General features: G+C 51.4%; 1 protein-coding gene across 1 annotated transcript in view; it reads left to right on the top strand.

The window, feature by feature from the left end:
- Nucleotides 1-6,747: 6,747 nt before the first annotated feature.
- Nucleotides 6,748-20,192, top strand: part of Rps6ka1 (ribosomal protein S6 kinase A1) — a 43,602-nt gene continuing 30,157 nt past the window's right edge. The window contains exons 1-2 of the mRNA XM_042688547.1: nucleotides 6,748-6,965; nucleotides 14,989-15,033. Coding sequence (XP_042544481.1) covers nucleotides 6,903-6,965; nucleotides 14,989-15,033 — 108 coding nt within the window. The 5' untranslated portion in view covers nucleotides 6,748-6,902. The remainder of the gene's footprint in view (nucleotides 6,966-14,988; nucleotides 15,034-20,192) is intronic.

The following is a 20,192-nucleotide window of genomic DNA, read 5'->3' on the forward strand; positions in this document are numbered from 1 at the left end:
AGAAAGCTGAGACTAAGGAAGAATGTTCTGGTGGCAGGCACAGCAGGAGCAAGCCCAGGTAAGAGCTTACCTGGCATGTGCAGTGAGCAGGAGGGCAGCAGGCCAGGACGAATGGCAGGAGAGGAGGTGCAGAGGGAGCAGGGACCAGTCCTGTGGGGTTTTGCCAGCTTGGCAGAGGCTTTAGGTTTTGTTTGAAGTGCATAATGAGGGAACCATGGGAGGATTTCAAGCCAGGGAAGGACACAATCCTTTCCCTCAGACCTAGAAGTGGTAGTCAAGAGACACCCTCCCCCTCCCCCCCCCCCCTGAACCTTCATTTTTCTTACCTGGAAAATGACACTAAGTTCTGCCCCATGCAGAACCCCGTGGCTCACACTTGCAATTCCAGCTACTCAGGAAGCTGAGGTCTGAGAATTGTTTGTTTTGTTTTGTTTTGCCAATCTTAGGGCTTGCACTCAGGGCCTGGGCACTGTTCCTGAGCTTCTTTTGCTCAAGGCAAGCTTGAATTATAGCTCCACTTCTGGCTTTTTCTGTGTATGTGGTACTGAGGAATGGAACCCATGGCTTCATGTATGCTAGGAAAGTACTATGCCACATTCCCAGCCCCTGAGGATTATTGTTTGAAGCCATCTTGGGAAGAAAAGTTCATGAGACTTTTTTTTGCCAATTAATCAGTAAAAAGCCCAAAGTGGAGGTGTGGCTCAGTAGTAGAACACCAAGCTCTGAGTGAAAAAAGCCAAGAGAAAGCTAGGATCTGAATTAAAAACCCCAGTACACACACACACGCGCGTGCGCGCGCGCGCGCCTCATGGTCTTATTGGAGTCATTGGATGAGCTCTAGCTTGGAAAATAGTCAGCTCTGGCCAGGCCACATGGGGTTGGGGAAGCCAGTGGAAGTTAGAGCACTTGCCTTGCCTGCATGAAGCCCTGGATTTACTCTCCGGTGCCTGCCTGTCTGTCTCAGCCTCTCACATCCTCCTCCCAGTAACTCAATAAGGCCTCCTGATTGTGGTGAATATGTAAATGCTTAGCCTTTTCCTGGTGCATGTAGTCAGTCGTTAGAGGTAATTGCTACTGGAAGGGGATATGTGGATCAAGAAGTAGAGTGCCAGCCTTGAGTGAAAAAGACAACTGAGAACACGAGGACTGAGTTCAAGACCCAGTACAGGCACAAAACACAACAAAAGAGAACTGCCAGCTGGGCGCCGGTGGCTCACGCCTGTAATCCTAGCTACTCAGGAGGCTGAGATCTGAGGATCATGGTTCAAAGCCAGCCCGGGCAGGAAAGTCCATGAGACTCTTATCTCCAATAAACCACTAGAAAACCGGAAGTGGTGCTGTGGCTCAAGTGGAGGAGCGCAGGGACAGCGCCCAAGCCGAGTTCAAGCCCCACGACCAATACAAAAAAAAAAGAGAGAGAGAGAACTGCCACCATGATTCTTCGCTGTGTTCCACGTGCTACCAGAAGGTGCATACAGAAGACCCTCCTCTTCCTAGAGACCAAGAAAGAATAATCACAGATTGGCTCCCCCCAGCAGTGCCCATCCAGTAAACACATCCCAGGCTGCAACAGAGACCCAAAACCAGCTTCGCCAGTCCGTTACTTCAGCCTCTGATCGCTGCCAAAGTAACTTCTTCAATAAGGTACAGCAAACCTTTCTCGTTCATGAGTCACTCATTTAACAAACACCTCAGCTAACTGCCCAGAACAGCCTGTTCTAACCCCAGTGTTATTACTATTATTAATACCCAGCACTCCAAGTAGAGCATCTTAAAATATGAGGTTAGTCTGCCTAGGTCTGAATCACAGGTATGTAATGTCACTGCTGGGTGATAGAGGTCATACTGTATTCTCTGTGTGTGTGTGTGTGCCAGGCGGTATATACTAAACACATACTCTTCCACTGAGGTACATCTCCAGCCTCTAACTTAGCTACTTTGAGTATCTATGTGCCAGGGACACAATGAGGAGCCAAGAAGACCCACTGCTGCCCGCTCAGAGTTCTAATTGAAGAGCTAGCTGTTAATCAAATAATCCCATAGATAACAGGGAAAGTCCAATACAGTGCAGTACTGTGGAACAGTGTCTGTTGCTGTATGAGTGTGTGTGAGAGACAAGGAGATGAGGGAAGATATCCTGAAAGAAATCATCACAGAGCTGAGCTGCCTTCAGAGAGGAAGAGAAAACCGTCTCCATTATAAGAAGCAGCATGTGCAAAAGACCTGTGGCAAGAAAAAAGAAGGAAAGTATAGATAGATAGAATCACGTGTGAACTGAGGTAAGCGGCAGCTGCACTGGTGCATTGAGGGCTATGGTTTGCGGGTAGAGCTCTCTGCTGAGTGACTGCTATCCTTTCTCCCCTTACTGGGGACAGGTGAAAGAGAGAGTGGGTGTGGCCTTGGAGGGACCCAGAAAATGAGATGCTTCACTTCTTTCTTCCTCCTCCTCCTCCTCCTTCTTTTTTGTTGTTGGTTGTGGGGCTTGAACTCTGGGCCTGGGCACTGTCCCTCAGCTCTTCAGCTCAAGGCTAGCATTTGAGCCACAGCACCACTTCCGCTTTTCTGAGTGGTTTATTGGAGATAAGAGTCTCACAGCCTTTCATGATCTTCAGATCTCAGCCTCCAGAGTAGCTAGGATTACAACCATGCCCAGCTTAGAGATGCTTCACTTATTATCTGTATACTGGGGCCATACCAACACCCGCTTCAAACAGTTGTGAGAATTACATTATATTGGATGCAGAAGTGCTTAGAACAGTGTCTGGTTCACAGTAAATTAAACTGTAATTATTTAATAACATCAGACTGCATACAAACTTCATAACAGCAAGGACCCAGATTCTTCCCATTATCATGTAGAAGACATGACTTACTTTTATGAGTGGGGTTTTTTTTTGGGGGGGTGGGGTGCCAGTCCTAGGGCTTGAACTCAGGGCCTCAACAAAATCATGGAGCTGGGCGCTGGTGGCTCATGCTTGTAATCTTAGCTACTGAGGAGGCTGAGATCTGAGGATCACAGTTCAAAGCCAGCCCGGGCAGAAAAGTCCGTGAGACTCTTATCTCCAATTAACCACTAGAAAACCAGAAGTGGTGCTGTGGCTCAAGCAGTAGAGTGCTTGCCTTGAGCTGAAGAGCCCAGGGATAGTGCCCAAGCCCAGAGTTCAAGCCCCACCACCGACCAAAAAAAAAAAAAAGTCTAATGGGCTTACCTTCCCTGGCTGGCTTCAAACCAAGAACCTCAGATCTCAGCCTCCAATTGGGGTAGAGTGCTAGCCTTGAGCAAAAAAAGAAGCTCAGGAACAGTGCCCAGGCCCTGAGTTCAAGCCCTAGGACTGGCAAAAAAAAAAAAAAATATATATATATATATATAATATATATATACATACATACATACTGAATTACATGAAATCATCAGTCCTCACTATATATCTACAAGATTGAGATAATTCCCATTTTGCAGACAGGAACTGAGCTTAAAGGCTTGAGTGTTAAGGAGGTAGCAAAGCTGGGATCCATATCTATATTTGTTGTATTCCAAAGTCCTTTGTACTCAAAACTCAGTTCGGGGTCTGTGGATGTGGTTTAAGTAGTAGAAACCTTATCTTTGCCCACCAAGTGTGGGGATCTGAGTTCAATCCCTAGAACTGCAAAACCAAAATACTCAGCTCAGGTTATAGTTCAAGTCCTTCTTTGGGGAAGTCATCTCCTTTGATACACACATGTGTGTGCCAGTCCTGAGGCTTGAACTCAGTGCCTAGGCTTTTTTTGCTCAATGCTGGCACTTTACCAGTCGAGCCACAGCTTCACTTCTGGCTTTTTTTTCATAGTTTTATTGGAGATAAGAGTCCCACAGACTTTCCTGCTGGGGCTGACTTTGAACTACAATCTTCAGATTTCAGCCTCCTGAGTAGCCAGGATAACAGGCATGAGCCACCAGCATCCAGCTCCTTTTATTAAAAAAAAAAAAAAATTGTGTGGTTTTTTTTTTTTTTTGGGGTGGGGGGATCGGTCGTGGGATCTGAACTCTAGGCCTGGGAGCTGTCCCTCAGCTCTTCAGCACAAGTCTAGCACTCTACCACGTGAGCCACAGCACCACTTCTGGCTTTTTCTGCTTATGTGGTGATGAGGAATCGAATCTAGGCCTCGTGAATGCAAGGCAAGCACTCTACCACTGAGCCACCTTCCCAACCCCTATCTTTTTTTGGGGGGCATCCAGTCGTAGGGCCTGAACGCTGGGCCTGAGTGCTGTCCCTCAGCTCTTCAGCTCAAGGCTAGCGCTCTACCACTTGAGCCACAGCGCCACTTCTGGCTTTTTTCTTTTTGCTTATGTGGTGCTAGGGAATCGAACCCAGGGCCTCATGCATGCAAGGCAAGAGCTCTACCTCTGAGCCACCTTCCCAGCCCACTTTTTTTTTTTTTTTTTTTGTAATAAAAAAATAATTTGTTGGGTGCTGGTGGTTCATGCCTATAATCCTAGCTACTTGGAAGGCTGAGATCTAAGGATCACAGTCTGACATCAGCCCAGGAAGGAAAGTCTGTGAGAGAGACTCTTTTTTTTTTTTTTGGTCCTGGGCTCTGTCCCTGAGCCTCTCTTGCTCAAGGCTAGCGCTGTACCACTTGACCCACAGTGCCACTTCCAACCTTTTCTGTTTATGTGGTACTGAAGAATTGAACACAGGGCTTCATACATGCTAGGCAAGCACTCTACCACTAAGCCTCTGTGAGATTCTTTTTTTTTTTTTCCCCAGGGCTGAGGACCAAACTCAGGGCCTTGCGTGTGCCGGCTGGGTGCCCTTCTGCTGGGCTAAACCCCCAGCCCTGTGAGATTCTTTATTTCCAATTAACCACCAAAAAGCCAGAAGAGGAGCTGTGGCTCAAGTGGTAGAGGACTGGACCTGAGCACAAACGCTCCAGAGACAGCACCTAGGCCCCGAGTTCAAGCCCCAGGACGAACACCAAAAACAAATAAAAAATATTTTATTTTCTTTTTTCCCGAGAAAAGGCTTTGCTATGTATCCTAGGCTGGCCTCAAATTCTTGATCATCTTGCTTTTGACTCCTGAGTTAAATCTATTTTTATTTGCATTTATTTATTGGCACTGAGGATTAAACCAAGGACCCCACACATGCTAAGCAAGTGCTTTTTTTTTTTTGCCGGTCGTGGGGCCTGAACTCTGGCCTAGGCACTGTCCCTCAACTCTTCAGCTCAAGGCTAGTGCTCTAGCTCTAGAGCCACAGTGCCATTTCCAGCTTTTTCTGCTTATGTGGTGCTGAGTAAATGAACCCAGGGCCTCAAGCATACAAGGCAAGCACTCTACCACTGAGCCACCTTCCCAGCCCCAGCAAGTGCTCTTTTATTGAGCCTAAGCCCCCAAGCTTAATTAAGCCCCTGTTATAATCCCCCCCCCCCCCCCCCCCCCCCCCCGCCCCGTTCTGGGGCTTGAACTCAGGGTCTAGGCACTGTCCCTGAGCTTCTTTTGCTCAAGGTTAGCACTTTTCCACTTGAGCCACAGCACCACTTCTGGCTTTTTCTGTGTAGGTGGTACTGAGGAATGGAACCCGGGCTTCATGCATGCTAGGCAAGCACTAAGCCACATTCCCAGCCTTCATTATGATTTTCTTTTAAGATCCTGCTTTGTGACCTTGGGTAAGTCACTTTATCGTTCAGATCCTGTTTTATGATTTGTAAATTAGGTAGTGGTAAGGATTCAAGGAACTGACTGGATAGAGGGCGTAGCTCAGGGCTGCAAAGAATTCTTAGGAAGCAAAGGCCTTGGATTCCATGCCTAGCATCAAAACAAAAACAAAACAAAACAAAAAAGGAAATCCGCACGCATGTTGGTGGCGCCCAGTTTACAGGAGGCTTTGGATAAATATTCCTTCCCATCCTCCTCCTTAGAGCAGCTTTGTAAAGAACTGACCAGTCGTCTGCGTGTGAAACCAGCAAGCTCCCTCTCCTGAGCCCTTACCTGAGAAGAAATCCCACCACACCTGGACCCCAGACCTCTTTAAGTGGAGGCTGAGTGTCGTCAGGGGGAACCCCTCTCCTCGGCCGTTTACTCCAAATCCCAGCAAGTCTGGAGAAGCCATGATCCTGCGGTCCTCACTACCACAGGAGTGCTGGGCCCATCGCTCAGGAGATTCCAGACCTGGCTTGAAAAGAGGGCCCTCCAAAGCCAGGCACAGCACACAGGGCGCAGAATGTGTGCTAAGAAATCACCCCCAGGGCGGTGTGGGTCGGGACGGCGGTGGGACCGGGGCGTGATCACCTGGGGAGCCCAGTGAGGGCTTCGCCGCTGGGCAGGAGCCGGTAGAAGGGATCTCCAGGGAGGCGAAGACTCGGGGACCGCAGGGCCCGGGTTCCTCCCAAGCCTGCGCCGGGATCTGACCCAGGACACCCTGCGTGCTTGTAGGCGGGCTGGGAAGCCTCTCCCGCGGGAGGGAGAAGGAACGTTCGGGTTGGAATTCCAAGGGAGCCTAGAACTGGAGAAGGGTGGCTCCGGCGCGACCCGCGCCAGGGACCCCGGCCAGGGAGGTGTGGGCCAGCGGGGGCTTCGTGGCGGGGCCGAGCGCGGGCGAGGGGGCTCGCGGTGCAGGCGGGCCCGGGCTCCGGACGCGGCGGGGGGCGGGGGTCCGCGCCGGGAATGCCGCGCCGCGGGGGCTGGGGGCGGGGCTTCCGCGGTCCCGCCCCCAGCCCAGGTAGCCAATGGGTGCGGCGGCGCGGGGTGACGGAGGGAGCCGGAGTGCGAGTGCCGCGGAGGCTGCGGCGGCGGACGGCCCAGCTTGAGCTCGAGGGTCTTGGGGGCGCGCCGGGATCGGGGTGCAGAGCCTGGGAGCCCCCCGAGCCGGGAGGCAGCGCAGCCGAGGCCGCCGGAGGAGCGCGGGCGGCCCGGCGGCGGCGCGATGCCGCTCGCCCAGCTCAAGGAGCCCTGGCCGCATATGGAGCTGGTGCCGCTGGACCCGGAGGTGAGTGCGCGGGGCGGGGGGGACGGGCGCCCGCGGCCGGCGAGCCCGGATCCGCACAGGGGCGGGGCGGCGCGGGCGCGCCGCGGCAGCCCTGCGAGTGCCCTCGGTGCTCCTGCCACACTGCCCGGCTCCACCCCCCTGTGCTCCGGGTGTGCGTGTGCACGGGACAGTTCCGCCCAGCCCCGAGTACCTCCGTGCTCGTGCCGGGAGAGGGGACCCCCCCGGACGCCGAGATCCGGCCCCTTCACTCCACACCTTTAGGACCTGACTCGCCTGGCATCTTTTGGAAGCTGTCATAGATCCTCCATCCGTGCAGACAGGCCAGGCTTGGCTCAGATGTCTGGAATTCTAGTAGGGACAAGGATCATAGGACACCCTCCCACGCTGTCCCAGCCCTCTGCCCCCCCACCCCCGAGATAACCTCGCTTCCTCACTGCTGACCCTTAGCGGGAGCTGCCCCTCTAGATCCCTGGCAGTTGTGGAATGTGAGATGACACCACCCCTGTGGAGCTAAGACTCCTAGTTTCCTTTGCCCTACCTATGGCTAGCGCTAGAGGACACCTAGTATCCCCTGCCCCAGGCTATGCTGAAGAGAGTGGCCCCAAAGCCCGCAGACCTTTTGAAGATTAGTTCTGGTGGGAGGACACCTTGTGTTTGCCTCCCTCTCTGTCTCCCCTCCTATAGTGAGGGCTGGACCCCTGGGGAGTGTGGCCTCAGCCACTTCATTTCTCCCAGAGGCAGCTCCTGTCTTCCTCTGGGGATTCTGTAGTGAAAGGCCCTGAGCAGGTAGAAGGTCAGTTTTTCCAGTGCCCTGTGACCCCAGGGTCAAGGTCAAGTCATGAATTGGCAGGTTGAAAACTTTCCCCAGGCCTCATCCTGGGAAGGTAGCTGGTGAACCTATCCTGAAGGGAAGCTGTTGGGGGCAAGGGGAGTAGAAAGAGGCGGGCACCTCATTGACCCTGGTGCCTAGGTGATGTTTCTCCTGCTTGAGCTCCTGGCCTTTGCCTCTGTCCTCTCTTCTGTTCTGCCACAGGTGGAGATGGGTGGCATGAATACCTAGTTTGCCAGCACCTGGGGTGTGCTGCCCCTTTAAAGGGATGGCCAAGACTGGCTATTGTAGGGTGGGCGCGGTAGGATTAGGTAACCAACCTGAAGGCACAATTTGGAGTAAATTGCTCTGGGATTCTTGCCATGGGGTTTTTACAGGCCTTACATGACTGCTCAGAGGTTCTCTCGCTGACTCACCCTTTTAGGTGAGGAACACTGCCCTCTGCAGCCCCTCCTCACCACCCCCCTCCCCAGCACATATACACCAAGACTGGGTGCAAGGCCTGGGGGTGGCGGCAGGAGGCTCAGAAGTGTCTTCCTTTGCCCAGGCATGCTTCTGCGACCTAGGCATCGAGAAGAGCCTAGGGATGAGAATGTCTAGGGAGGGATTTTGCTCTGTGCTTCCCCTCGGTTTCCCTAGTAAGAGTAGACAGACACCCAGAAGTTCCTTCATTCTCCGGGACACTACTTCCTGCTTCCCTTTGTGAAATCCTGAGGGGCCAGCCTTACCAGGGGCCAGGTTAAACCGGAAACTCATCCCAGTTTGAGTAGAGGACACCTGAATTCTGTAAGAAGAGACTGGTGAGTTCCAGAGTAGGGGGAAGATTTTTCTAGGAGCTTTACTTGGGAAGTGCTGTGTGATCCTTAGGCAGTCCTCAGCCTGTCTGGGCTTGTGCTAACTTTTAGTTCTGTTCCTTGGGCCTGGGAGGGTGCTGAACTTGGGTCCTGCTGTCTATGTCCCTTCCTCCCTTCTGTGGAGGTGCCAGGGACTGGGTGGTATTGTTTGGGTAACAGGAGACTTGGGGCAGCCAGGGTTCGGGTTGGGCTATTCTCACTGGAGAACAGGGCCTTGCTGTTCTTAGCCCAGGTGACATGTAAGTGATACAGCAGCCTGACCTGCAGGTACAGGCGCCATCGCCGGAGGCTCCTGGCTAGGAAGGAGGCAGGTGAGGTACTGGCAAGGACATTTGGCAGAGGCCTGGGATCTGTACTCCTCTGTACTGCGATGATACTGAAAATAGGCTGCTGGGAGGCAGGGCCTGGCCTAGGGTGTGGCCCAGGTGAAGTAAACCCATTGCAAGTGTGGGTGAGGATTCTGCTTCTACCTAGGCTTTCCCTGGCCTTGTCCCCAGGCTTGGTCCTGTCACACAGCTCTACTGTCTGCCATCCACCTCACTGCACCTTCACCTATGGTGTGTGTGTGTGTGTGTGTGTGTGTGTGTGTGTGTGCACATACACGCGCGCATGCGCCTGTGCACTGCACTGGGTCTTGAACTCAGGGTTGGGCATTTATAACTGTATTTTTTTTTGTCTTTTCTTTTTTGGTACTTGGGATCGAACCCAGGACGTTGCACTTGCTAGGCAAGCGCTTTGCCACTGAGCTACATCCCAGCCCAGGGTTGGGCATTTATTATTCCTTGGTTTTGTTGCTCAAGGGTGGCACTTTACCACTTGAGCCACAGCTCTACTTCTGGCTTTTTGGTGGATCATTGGAGTTATAAGAGTCTCAATTTGCTAGGCTCCGGTGGCTCATGCCTATAATCCTAGCTACTTAGGAGGCTGAGATCTGAGGATTGAGGTTCAAAGCCAGCCCGGGCAATGTCCTTCAGACTATCTCCAGTTAACTACCAGAAAACCAGAAGTGGCACTGTGGCTCAAGTGGTAGAGTGCTCACCTTGAGCTGAAGAGCTGAGGGACAGTATCCAGGCCCAGAGTTGAAGCCTCATGACTGGAAAAAAAAAAAAAAAGAATCTCAAATTTGTCTGCCCACGCTTGATTCAAACCTTGATCCTCAGATCTCAGTCTCTTGGGTAGCTAGGATTATAGATTTGAGCCAACAGCACCTAGCTCTGTTACTTTAATTCTCACAACTTCTTTTTTTTTTTTTTTTGGTCCGGTCATGGGGACTAAACTCTGGACCTGGGTGCTGTCCCTCAGCTCTTCAGCTCAAGGCTAGCGCTCTACCACTTGAGCCACAGCACCACTTCCGGCTTTTATTCTTTTTGCTTATGTGGTGCTGAGGAATTGAACCCAGGGCCTCATGCATGCAAGGCAAGCGCTCTATCACTGAGCCACCTTCCCAGCCCTCTCACAACAACTTCTAAAGATAGGGATTATTACTCCCATTTTCAGATGAGAAAATTCAGCTTAGAGGACTGGCATGTTTATTCATGTCAGAGCCAGGATTAGAACCTGGATTTCTTACTATCTTCCACCCAAACAAGGAAGCTCCCTGATGGGCATAGACTAGGTTCAAATTGGTCCAGGTGGAAGGTACTCTAAGTGTAGCTCTGGATGTTGGCAGACTCTTCATCTTGCAGGGCTCTTGTCCAGCCTTTGCTGAGGGCTGGCAGTGCCCTGGCACCAGGCCCCCAGCCGGGCACAGGGCTGCCAGTGCTGGGCTTAGAACCCAGTTCCTGGGGCTGCTTCCTGCCTGTGTGACACGTGCTGCCTTTCTCCATCTGCTCTGCTGCTCAGCTTTTGCAGCTGCTGTCCTGGACCCCTCTTCTCAACATGGAGCTAACCCCCGAAAAGGGGGACAGTAGTTTCAGGGGTTCTGGGAAGCTGTCCTCATGAGTAGTACTGTATCAGGTTTTTTAGTTTTTGCCAGTCTAAGGATTGAACACAGGGCTTTGCACTGCATACTTAGGCATGTACTCTACCTCCGAACTATATCTTAAGCTATGTCCACAGCCCTAAACATTTTTTTTTTTGCAGGGGGGGGGTCAGTCGTGGGGCCTGAACTCTGGGCCTGGGTGCTATCCCTCAGGTCTTTAGCTCAAGGCTAGTGCTCTACCACTTGAAGCCACAGTGCCACTTCTGGCCTTTTCTACTTATGTGGTGCTGAGGAATTGAACCCAGGGCCTCATACATGCAAGGCAAGCAGTACCACTGAGCCACCTTCCCAGCCCCAGCCCTAAACATTTTTAGAAAAGGACTTCATTCTGCAAGGTCAGCACTTCTGACCCATTCATTTATTCATTCGTTCACTCAACACTTACTGGATGAATATTATTCTAAGCAATACAGTGCAGCTGCTAGGAAGACAGACTTGCCTTTATAGTTCCAGAGAGGAAACTGAGGCTCTGCAGTGTAATGTGACAGACCCAAGGCCAAAGCAAATGCCTGGCAGAGCCTCAGTTAGTGGCTGTGTCTTTATGGTTGCACCCTCAAATATGAGTTCTTCCTTCCATTAAACCTGAAGGAAATATGACCCTTAACCTCTTGGTACTCAGGCTCTTCTGTAGTCCTCTCGGCTCCCTTCCGTCCTTTCTCCATGCTGCCCACTCTCCTCATAAGAGAGTTGGTACATCAGCTGTTAGAGGTGTGGGGCTCTGTGAAGATGGCACCCAGGCCAGTGATCCTGCCAAACAGGAACTGGGGCAGGGACCCCTGAATCATCCAGGCTCAACAGACAGGCACCTCTGGGTACACACACCTCTTCCTTTCCCTCAACAGGGATCTAAGCTTGCAGCCACATGACTAGTTATGGTCCCATGGCTGCTACCTGCTAGCTGAGGGACCTCAGGTGACTCCCTTAAGTGAAGATGGGAGGGAGTAACAGAATATGCTCTGTCCTTCTGGCGGTCTTCGCTGGGTTGACTTTTTACTTTATTTTACTTTTTATTTATTTTATTTTATTTTTTTGGTCATGGGGCTTGAACTCTGGGCTTGGGTGCTGTCCTTGAGCTCTTTAGCTCAAAGCCAGCACTGTAGCGCTTGAGCTACAGTGTCACTCTGGTTTTCTGGTGGTTTATTGGAGGTAAGTGTCTCATGGACTTTCCTGCCCTGGCTGACTTTGAACCTTGATCCTTAGATCTCAGCCTCCTGAGTAGTTAGGATTGATTACAGGTGTGAGCCACTGGCTCCCAGCTTTTTAATTTTTTTTTTTCATGCCAGTCCTCAGGGAACGCAGGGCCTGGGCACGTCCCTAAGCTGCTTTTTTTGCATTCTACCACTGGAGCCTCAGTACCACTTCTGGCTTTTTCTGTGTATGTGGTACTGAGGAATCGAATCTAGGGCTTCATGCATGCTAGGCAAGCACTCTACCACTGAGCCACATTCTCAGCCATGGCAAGGCTCTTGTTTAAGTCACTTTAGGGTGTGAAACAAATGGCTCTAATCAAGGCCTCAGTTCAGTAGGTTTAGCTAAAAAACCAGGACCCAGTAACAATAATGGCTACTATTTGTAGGCCAGTTAGAGTCCGTATGTTTATGGGCATTCTTTAGTTTACTCTAGCAGCCATTTCATGCATACATCACTTTTTCATTTTCATTTCATTTTATTTTTTGTCTGTTGTGGGGCTTGAACTCTGGGCCTGGGCGCTGTCCCTCTGCAACTCAGCTCAAGGCTAGTGTTCTACCACTGAAGCCACAGTGCCACTTCCAGCTTTCTGAGTGGTTTACTGGAGATAAGAGTCTCACGGTCTCTCCTGCCCGGGCTGGCTTTGAACCGCGATCCTCAGATCTCAGCCTCCTGAGTAGCTAGGATTACAGGCGTGAGCCATCGGTGCCTGGCTTTTATTTATTTATTTTTGCTGCCAATTCTGGGGCTTGAACTCAGCTCTTGCCTAGCTTTTTCACTCAAGGCTGGTTGATACATTACTACTTCAGTTACACCTTCACTTGTAGCTTCTTCCTGATTAACTGGGCTGACTTTGAACTGCAATCCTCAGGTCTCAGCTTCCTGAGTAGCTAGGATTACAGATGTGAGCCACTGGTGCTCGAGCTCCATTGAGGCTCTTAATACATATTGAGTGTGGAGTAGAGTATAACAGACACTCTTGATTTGGGGAAGGATGAGGGTTGGGAGTGGGAAGAGACTGATGGATAGTCTGTGATCATTGGAACAGTTCCCATGTCAAGAGTCTAGAATGGCTGGGTGCTAGTGGCTCACACCTGTAATCCTGGCTACTCAGGAGGCTGAGATCTGAGGATCGAGGTTCAAAGCCAGCCCCAGCAGGAAATTCCATGAGACTCTTAGCTCCAATAAACCACCAGAAAACCAGAAGTGGTACTGTGGCTCAAGTGGTAGAGTGCTTGCCTTGAGCTGAAGAGCTGAGGGACAGCGCCCAAGCCCAGAGTTCAAGCCCCATGACCAACCAAAAAAAAAAAAAAAAAAGTCTAGAATGCTAGGTGGACTGGAACTCAGTTTACAAAAGCATTCCTGACCAACCTATCTGTTCACCCCAGGCTGCTGAGACATAGCTCTGTGTGTGTGTGTGTGTGTGTGTGTATGTGTGTGTGTGTGTGTGTTTGTGTGTTTGTGTGTGTGTGTTGTCTGAAGAGATCCACAGAAGACTTGGCTCCTGGGGAGAATTAGTGGCATTGAAGGGACTCAGGGGGACAGGAAGGATGTTCTGGACTAACAATGGGGAGCTGCCCAGGGGCAGGGAGATTATGTAATAGGCAGAGCACAGCTGTGCCTACTGCTGCCAAGCAAGGCCACAGCTGCCCTGTGGACCCAGCTCCTGGCTCCAAAGTCCTGTCCTGCCCTGGGCTGGGTCTTCTAACTGTTGGAAACCTTCTTTTTGACTTACCACACACTCCATGCCAGGAGGCTTTGTGATAGTTACTCATCATTCTGGCACACAGGAACAGATAATCTAGGTTTAGTACACCCCTGGATTTTAGTTCCTACCTGGGTTGAAATCTGGAAGAAACAGGATTACTGGGAGAGGGCTGCAGTGCCTGCCTCTCCCTGCAGATAGCTCTCTGGCTGGGATGAGGGCGTTCCCAAGCAGAACTTCAATGAGCACTCCTTGGATTTTGGACCACTTTGGATTCCTATTTTTCAGTTGTATGATTTTAGGTACCATCACTGCTCACCTCTGAGCCTTAGTTTCCTTCTCTGCCAATGGGGCCAAGACCTTTCCCCACCCTCCCCACCCCCAGGGTTGATATGAGGATTAAATGATGCCACAGGTGTGAGGCTCTGAGCCCAACTTGGCATGCAGCAGAGGCTCAGAAGAGCAGCTGTTAGCACCAAGCCCTCGTCTCTGCCCTCACAGGACTCCCCGTTTATTGGGAAGGGTAGAACTGTGTGTAAATAGTCCCTGCAGTAAGGCAAGTGGTACAGTAAAGCAACTCTGAGATCCAGTAGAGGCCACCATCACCACCGGACAAAGGGAGGGAAGAGGTCCCAGAGTGAGGCAAAACCAGGGCAGCCATTGTCTCTGGGCTGGACAGGCCAAGACTTTGAATCCTTCCGCCTTTGTTAGAAACTGTGGGAGTCAAATTAACCACCCCTATGTTACAGATTGGTAAATTGAGGTCTCATAATTGGTTAATTTGCAAAAGAGTTGCCCAGTCTGTCTTGTTATACTTTACTTATTCTTTCTTTATTTGTTTACTTGTTTTTTGGTGTGGGTCTTAGGGCTTGAACTCTAGGCCTGGGCACTGTCCCTGTGCCCTTCAGCTCAAGGTAGTCGCTCTACCTCTTGAGCCACAGTGTCACTTCTGGTTTTCTAGTGGTTTATTGGAGATCAGAGTCTTACAGACTTTTCTGCCTGAGCTGGCTTTGAACTGTGATCCTCAGAGTCAGCCTCCTGAGTAGCTAGGATTACAGGAGTGAGCCACCGGTGCCTGGCTTCTTTTGTTTTTAATTTATTGGAGATGAAGAGTTCCTGCCTGGTCTGGCTTTGAACCTCGATCTTCAGATCTCAGTTTCCTGAGTAGCTAGGATTATAGATAGGTGTGAGTCACCAGCACCCAGCTGTCTTAGTTCTTTCAAGCTGAGGCAGTTCTTTCTGCTAGGCAGAAAGTAAGAAGGGGAGAAGGTTGGTCATGGGACTGTTCTGCCTGATTTGTGAGCAGTTACCAGAGGTCTTGGTACTGCACCCTCACTGTGAAAGCAGAGGTGGGGAGAGGAGACCCAACTAGAACTCCTGATCCTACCTTGGAAACAGCCAAGGAGGGGTGTCCCCGCTATACAACTTTCCCCAGGTTGGTAAGTTCTTTCTATTTTCCTTTCCAGAATGGACAGGCATCAGGAGAAGAAGCTGGACTTCAGCCATCCAAGGTGAGGATCAAGGCCAGGTTCCTGGGCTAGTGATTATGGAGGTACTGTTTGTATGACCTTGGTGGAGAAAGGCCTGTCCTTGCTCCACCTGGACACAGAGACCCTGGCCTCTCATCCCTGTGTACAGCTCAGCCTTCCTGCTCTGATTCCACCTAATCCTAGTGGCATCTGTGGGCATAGAACCCAAGTGTTCCATTCTTCCCATTTCATGGGCTAGAGACCAGGGGTCAGGAGCAGGATCCAGGCTGGAATTCTGGCTACTTGTCACCCACACCAGTACAGACACTTCCTAGATTTACTTACTCATGGGGTTTGGGTAGCTCTTAAGAGAGGGCCTCTGCTAAGCTTCTTGGAGGATTGGGCATGACAAAGGCCTTAGAAGCATCTGGGCCCATGAGCTGGAATGCTAGTGCTAGGGGAACCCGGCAGCTTCTGTAGTCTAACCAGGCCCAGTCCCTGGCAAGTGGCTCATAGGATGAGGAACAACCCCTCTCCCCTCTTTCTCTGCTTCCCCCAGGTCCTTCCTACAGCCTCTCAGACCATGTTGCTGGTTTTATGTGTTACTAAAGGCACCCAAGGCTAGGTGACAGTTGTGTGTATGACCTTAGATGAATCCCCTGTTCTCTCTGGGCCTTGGCTTTCTCATTTCTGTTATTGGAAACTACTGGACAGAAGCCAAGCGTGGGCAAACCTGGGTTCAAGTCCTGGCTCCATCTCCATCATTTGCCCAGAAGCTCTTCTCCTTTCTGAGTCTCGGTCCTTCTCTGTCAGTTGGGAAAAGATAGTCCACAGGGGTGATGCGAAGGACAAATGAGATGGTAATTCCTTTGCACACGGTGGCTTCAGCACCAGCAGGGTGATTGCAAGTACAGTACATTGCTCAGCTCCACTTCCTGCCACCAGCCCCGCCTTCTCCGCTAGAGCCTGCCGAGCCCAGACTCACCACAGCTTGACCTTTGAGATGGAATCTGGGTGGGTCCTTCTGTTTACCTTGACTCAACTTCCTAAGATAAGGTAACTGAGCTGAGTGGGGTGGGACAAGGTAGGAAATAGAGCTTTCCCATCCCCTTTTCTGCTGGTTACCTTGGCAACAGAGCCATGGGTATGGGGTCAGTAAACTATGTAGCCTGGACCCCTTGGTTTATTCCCGTCCATGTCTGGAGACTCATTTCTCTATGTACATGCCCTTGGCTTGTTTCCTTCCTTCCTTCCTTCCCTACTTCCTTCCTTCCTTCCTTCCTTCCTTCCTTCCTTCCTTCCTTCCCATCATGGGGCTTGAACTCTGGGCCTGGGCACTGTTCCTGAGCTCTTCAGCTCAAGGTGAGTACTTCACTACTTGTGCCACAGCCCCACTTCCAGTTTTCTGGTGGTTAATTGGAGATAAGAGCCTCATGGACTTTCCTGCCGTGACTGGCTTTGAACCATGATCCTCAGATCTCAGTCTCCTGAGTAGCTAAGATTACAGGTGTGAGCCACCAGTGCCTGGTACCCTTGGTTTTCTAGTAATAAAGTAAAGGGGTTGTGGGTCCTAGTAAAGATCCAGAGGTTCAAATCTTTGGGCTGTGGCTTTGGAGGTTATAGAGGAGTTGATAGCTTTTGAGGAGCTGGTGGTGGTGGTGAGCCTCAGAGCGGCTTTCCAGTTCCTGGGAGAGGGCAGGAGCGTGCCCAGCCTGGGAACCTCCGCTCACTGCCCAGGTTATGGCTCCTGTCCTGGAGCAAAAGATCTTTGGGTAGGAAGGGAGACAAGGCTGGAAATGGTAAGGCAGCAAGAATCTCTGCCACAAAGGAAGAAAGGGGAACTCTCACCTAGCACCATACCACAAGCTTTGCATTTAGTTCCCACTGTGCCCACATTCTTTCCTGAAGAGGAGGATCATGGCTACTATGACTTGAAGTTCCAGCCCCTGGCACCAACCAGCTCATTCATCTCTTGCGCCAGACCAGTATCCCTCAGTTCTCACTTCTGGGCTTAATACACCAGGGGGCGCTCAGGATCTCATAGCTGTGTATTGGATTTACCCTTCATTAGCCGTTCAATGCACTTTGTTGTGGAACTGAGGGACCCTTACATGAAGTCAACATTCCCTAGCTATAGGGAACCCTCAGTCTTGGAGGGAAGGTGGAAATAGGAAAGCCATGTGGCAAGTATTATGGCAAGAGAAGAACATAGTCCTGGGCATATAGAACCTCTGTTCTGGGCAGAGATATATACCAACTTCTACGTGCCCACGTTTCTCTCAGTTGCATGATGAGATGAGCACATCCAAGTCCCAGCTGGTGGCATCTGAGCACCAGGCTGAGCATGGACCAGACAGATGGTCACTGCTGTGTGTGGCAGAAGAGTTGGGTAGTTGTTGGGCCCCTGACTATCCGCCCTGCAGGGCTAGCAGTTGGCTGGCATTTGGATGGTTGGATTTGGGTAGCAGGAAAAAGAGAAGGTAGCTTTTCAGGTGGAGAGGAGATGGGGCAGGGGAGGGGGGGGCTGGGGAGGGCAAGCATCCTGAGTTTAAAAGCTTTCCTCTTTGTCTTATGTGCTTCTAACCTGGGGTAAGTAATTGTGTCTCCAAGGCTCAGACTCTTCCTATAAAAGAAGACTAGAACTTACCTCTTAGAGCCACCTGGAAGACATATAAGATGTGTATACATTAAAAGTTTCCAACAAGGTTTATGGCACAGTATTGTTAAATGCTTGTTTATTTTGTCCATTTCAAGCAAAAAGGGAGCTCAGGGTTTTGGCAACTATAGCGTAGACAGCCAGTGCAGCGCAAGCGCTCCTGGGATGCCATCCACACCTGGGCATTCCTAGTATCTTCAGGCACACTGGAGCTTCACACAGCCTCCCTCCCTTCCTGGGAGTGGACTGGGCATCCCGGGCCCCCTCTTCCAGCTATCTCCGGAGCTGGACCCCTTTGAAGCGCCTTCAGGTCTATTTTGAGAGCAGAGCGTCTCCCCCCTCCCCTCCTCTCTTCCTGTTTATGAAACCCTGATCCCTCTCGGATCCCTCATGCTCCCCTGGCCCGAGCTCAGGCAGGATGTGACTGTGGACTTTGGGGAACCTCAGGTATTAGGAGAAACTTCCCTTGAACGGCAGAGTAGGTTAGCCTACCCTTCCAGCACCTGGGACCTTTGCTTGTGCTTTGGCCTCTCAGCCTGTCCAGAGGAGACCCTGTGGCAGGGAGAAGGTCTGTATATAATGCCTCTTTGTCTCCATGGCACATTTTGCTCCTAAAAACAATCTTCTGTGGGTGGAGCATGTAGTTTGAACCTTCATTTTACTGAGAAGGAAACTAAGGTTCAGATAGGGAGAGAGATTTCCAGAAGCATCCAGCTGGTGAAGACCAGGCACATAGGCCTCGAGCCCCTTGCTCACTGGCCCTTCTTTGTTTGGACTATGTTTTTCCTGTTTCTGCCTGGTCAGTATCTATGTATTCTCAGGACCCAGCTGACTGCCTCCTGCCCAGGTTTCTCCAGGTCTCTCTTGCTGGATAGTCTCTCCTTCTCCTTCTCCTTCTCCTTCTTCTTCTCTTTCTCCTTCTCCTTATTCTTTTTCTCCTTTTTTTTTTTTTTGTCAGTTGTGAGGCTTGAACTCTGGGCCTGGGTGCTGTCCCTCAGCTCTTCAGCTCAAGGCAAGTGCTCTACCACTTGAGCCACAGCACCACTTCTGGTTTTCTGAGTGGTTTATTGGAGATAAGAGTCTCATGGCCTTTCCTGCCTGGGCTGGCTTTGAACTGCGATTCTCAGATCTCAGCCTCCTGAGTAGCTAGGATGACAGGCGTGAGCCACCGACGCCCAGCTGATAGTCATCACTTCTGGGCAGCCATAGCACCTTGATTATAGCGTCATTCTGTCCCAGAACAGTTGTGTTATCAAGTATTTACTTTCGGTGCTACCGGAAGTCAAATCCTGCTTTGGCTTGGCTATACCAGGGGCAGGAGCTGTCAGGGATGTCCAGTGGAAAGGCATGACGCTGGTGTCTAATGCGGGCAGAGAGGCCTTGCAGGGAGCCATGATGAACCAGATGAGTGTGGGCATGGAAAGCAGTCAGACTCCAGCTTTGCTCTTAGCACTCGCACTTGTTCCTTGTGGCCTCGGGCAAGTCACTTTGTCCCTGAGGCGAGTTTTCTCATCTCTGAAATGGGGATTGTCACATCTCCCCTTGGAGCTGAAACACAGGCTCCTCATCCCAGTGCCAAGCACAGGCCTGGTGGACCGCAGTGCATCAGAGCCCGACCATGTGCACTAAATGCCCATTCAGCCCAAGGCATAGTTTTCATTATTGCTCCACGCCAGGCCTGACTCAGGAACTGTCAATCTGGCCTCACTGCTCAGAGGCATGCTGGGAGATGCACCTAGAGACAACCCTTGGGAAGGCCCACATACTGCCATCTAGGGAAGGGACCGCTGGTGTCTATTAGGGCCAAAGACTGTCAGATGGGCTTGACCACAGCTGGAAGAGGGGAGCCCACAGTGGGGATTCTTAAGAGCAATGTTGTGGGGCCCTGGGCTTCTGTCCCAGCTGTGGGAGGAAGTAAATAAAGAGGAAGTATCTGTGGGGTGAACTGGGCAGGGACTCAGGGATGTGGGCTAGTAGCTGTCCTTCCCCCTCCTGCTACCAGAGCCTCAGGCCCCCACACCCTTCAGCGAAGGCAGTTCTGAGACTGTTTCCTTCCTCTTGTCACTTCTGGTAGCCTGCTAGCCACAGCCATTCTTCCCTTGCTTCTGAGGGACTAGGAGGTTGGGGAGAGAGCTGGCACTGGTGCTCACCCAGAGAGCTTTGGGCTCCTGGGGCAGCTGCCCCTGCCCAAAAAAGCCACAGGAGCCTCAGTCTAGGGGAGACACCTTTCCCAGCCCCTGTAGGCCATGCTGCCGATAGCTGTCGTAGGCCCTGCAAAGGACAGGACGTCCTTGTGTACATGGAGGCGTGTTATTTCTGCACAGGATTGTCTAAGGAAAAGGTTTCCGATGATCAGAGCACGTGTCAGTTCCTGTGGGTAAGGGGGTGGAGGGATGCGGCCATATGGAAGGGGGAAGGGCCTGGCTAACCTCTCCCTTCAGCAGCCGTGCCTTCTCTTGGACCTTCTACCCTCTTGCCCACCCCAGGCACTGAGACTGGCTTCTTCAGGGAAGACATTGAGAGGGGGCAAGCCTGGATTTGATCC

This window comes from Dipodomys spectabilis, unplaced genomic scaffold (genome assembly GCF_019054845.1).
Source record: "Dipodomys spectabilis isolate Male_0828 unplaced genomic scaffold, ASM1905484v1 ptg000118l, whole genome shotgun sequence".
Classification (NCBI taxonomy): domain Eukaryota; kingdom Metazoa; phylum Chordata; class Mammalia; order Rodentia; family Heteromyidae; genus Dipodomys; species Dipodomys spectabilis.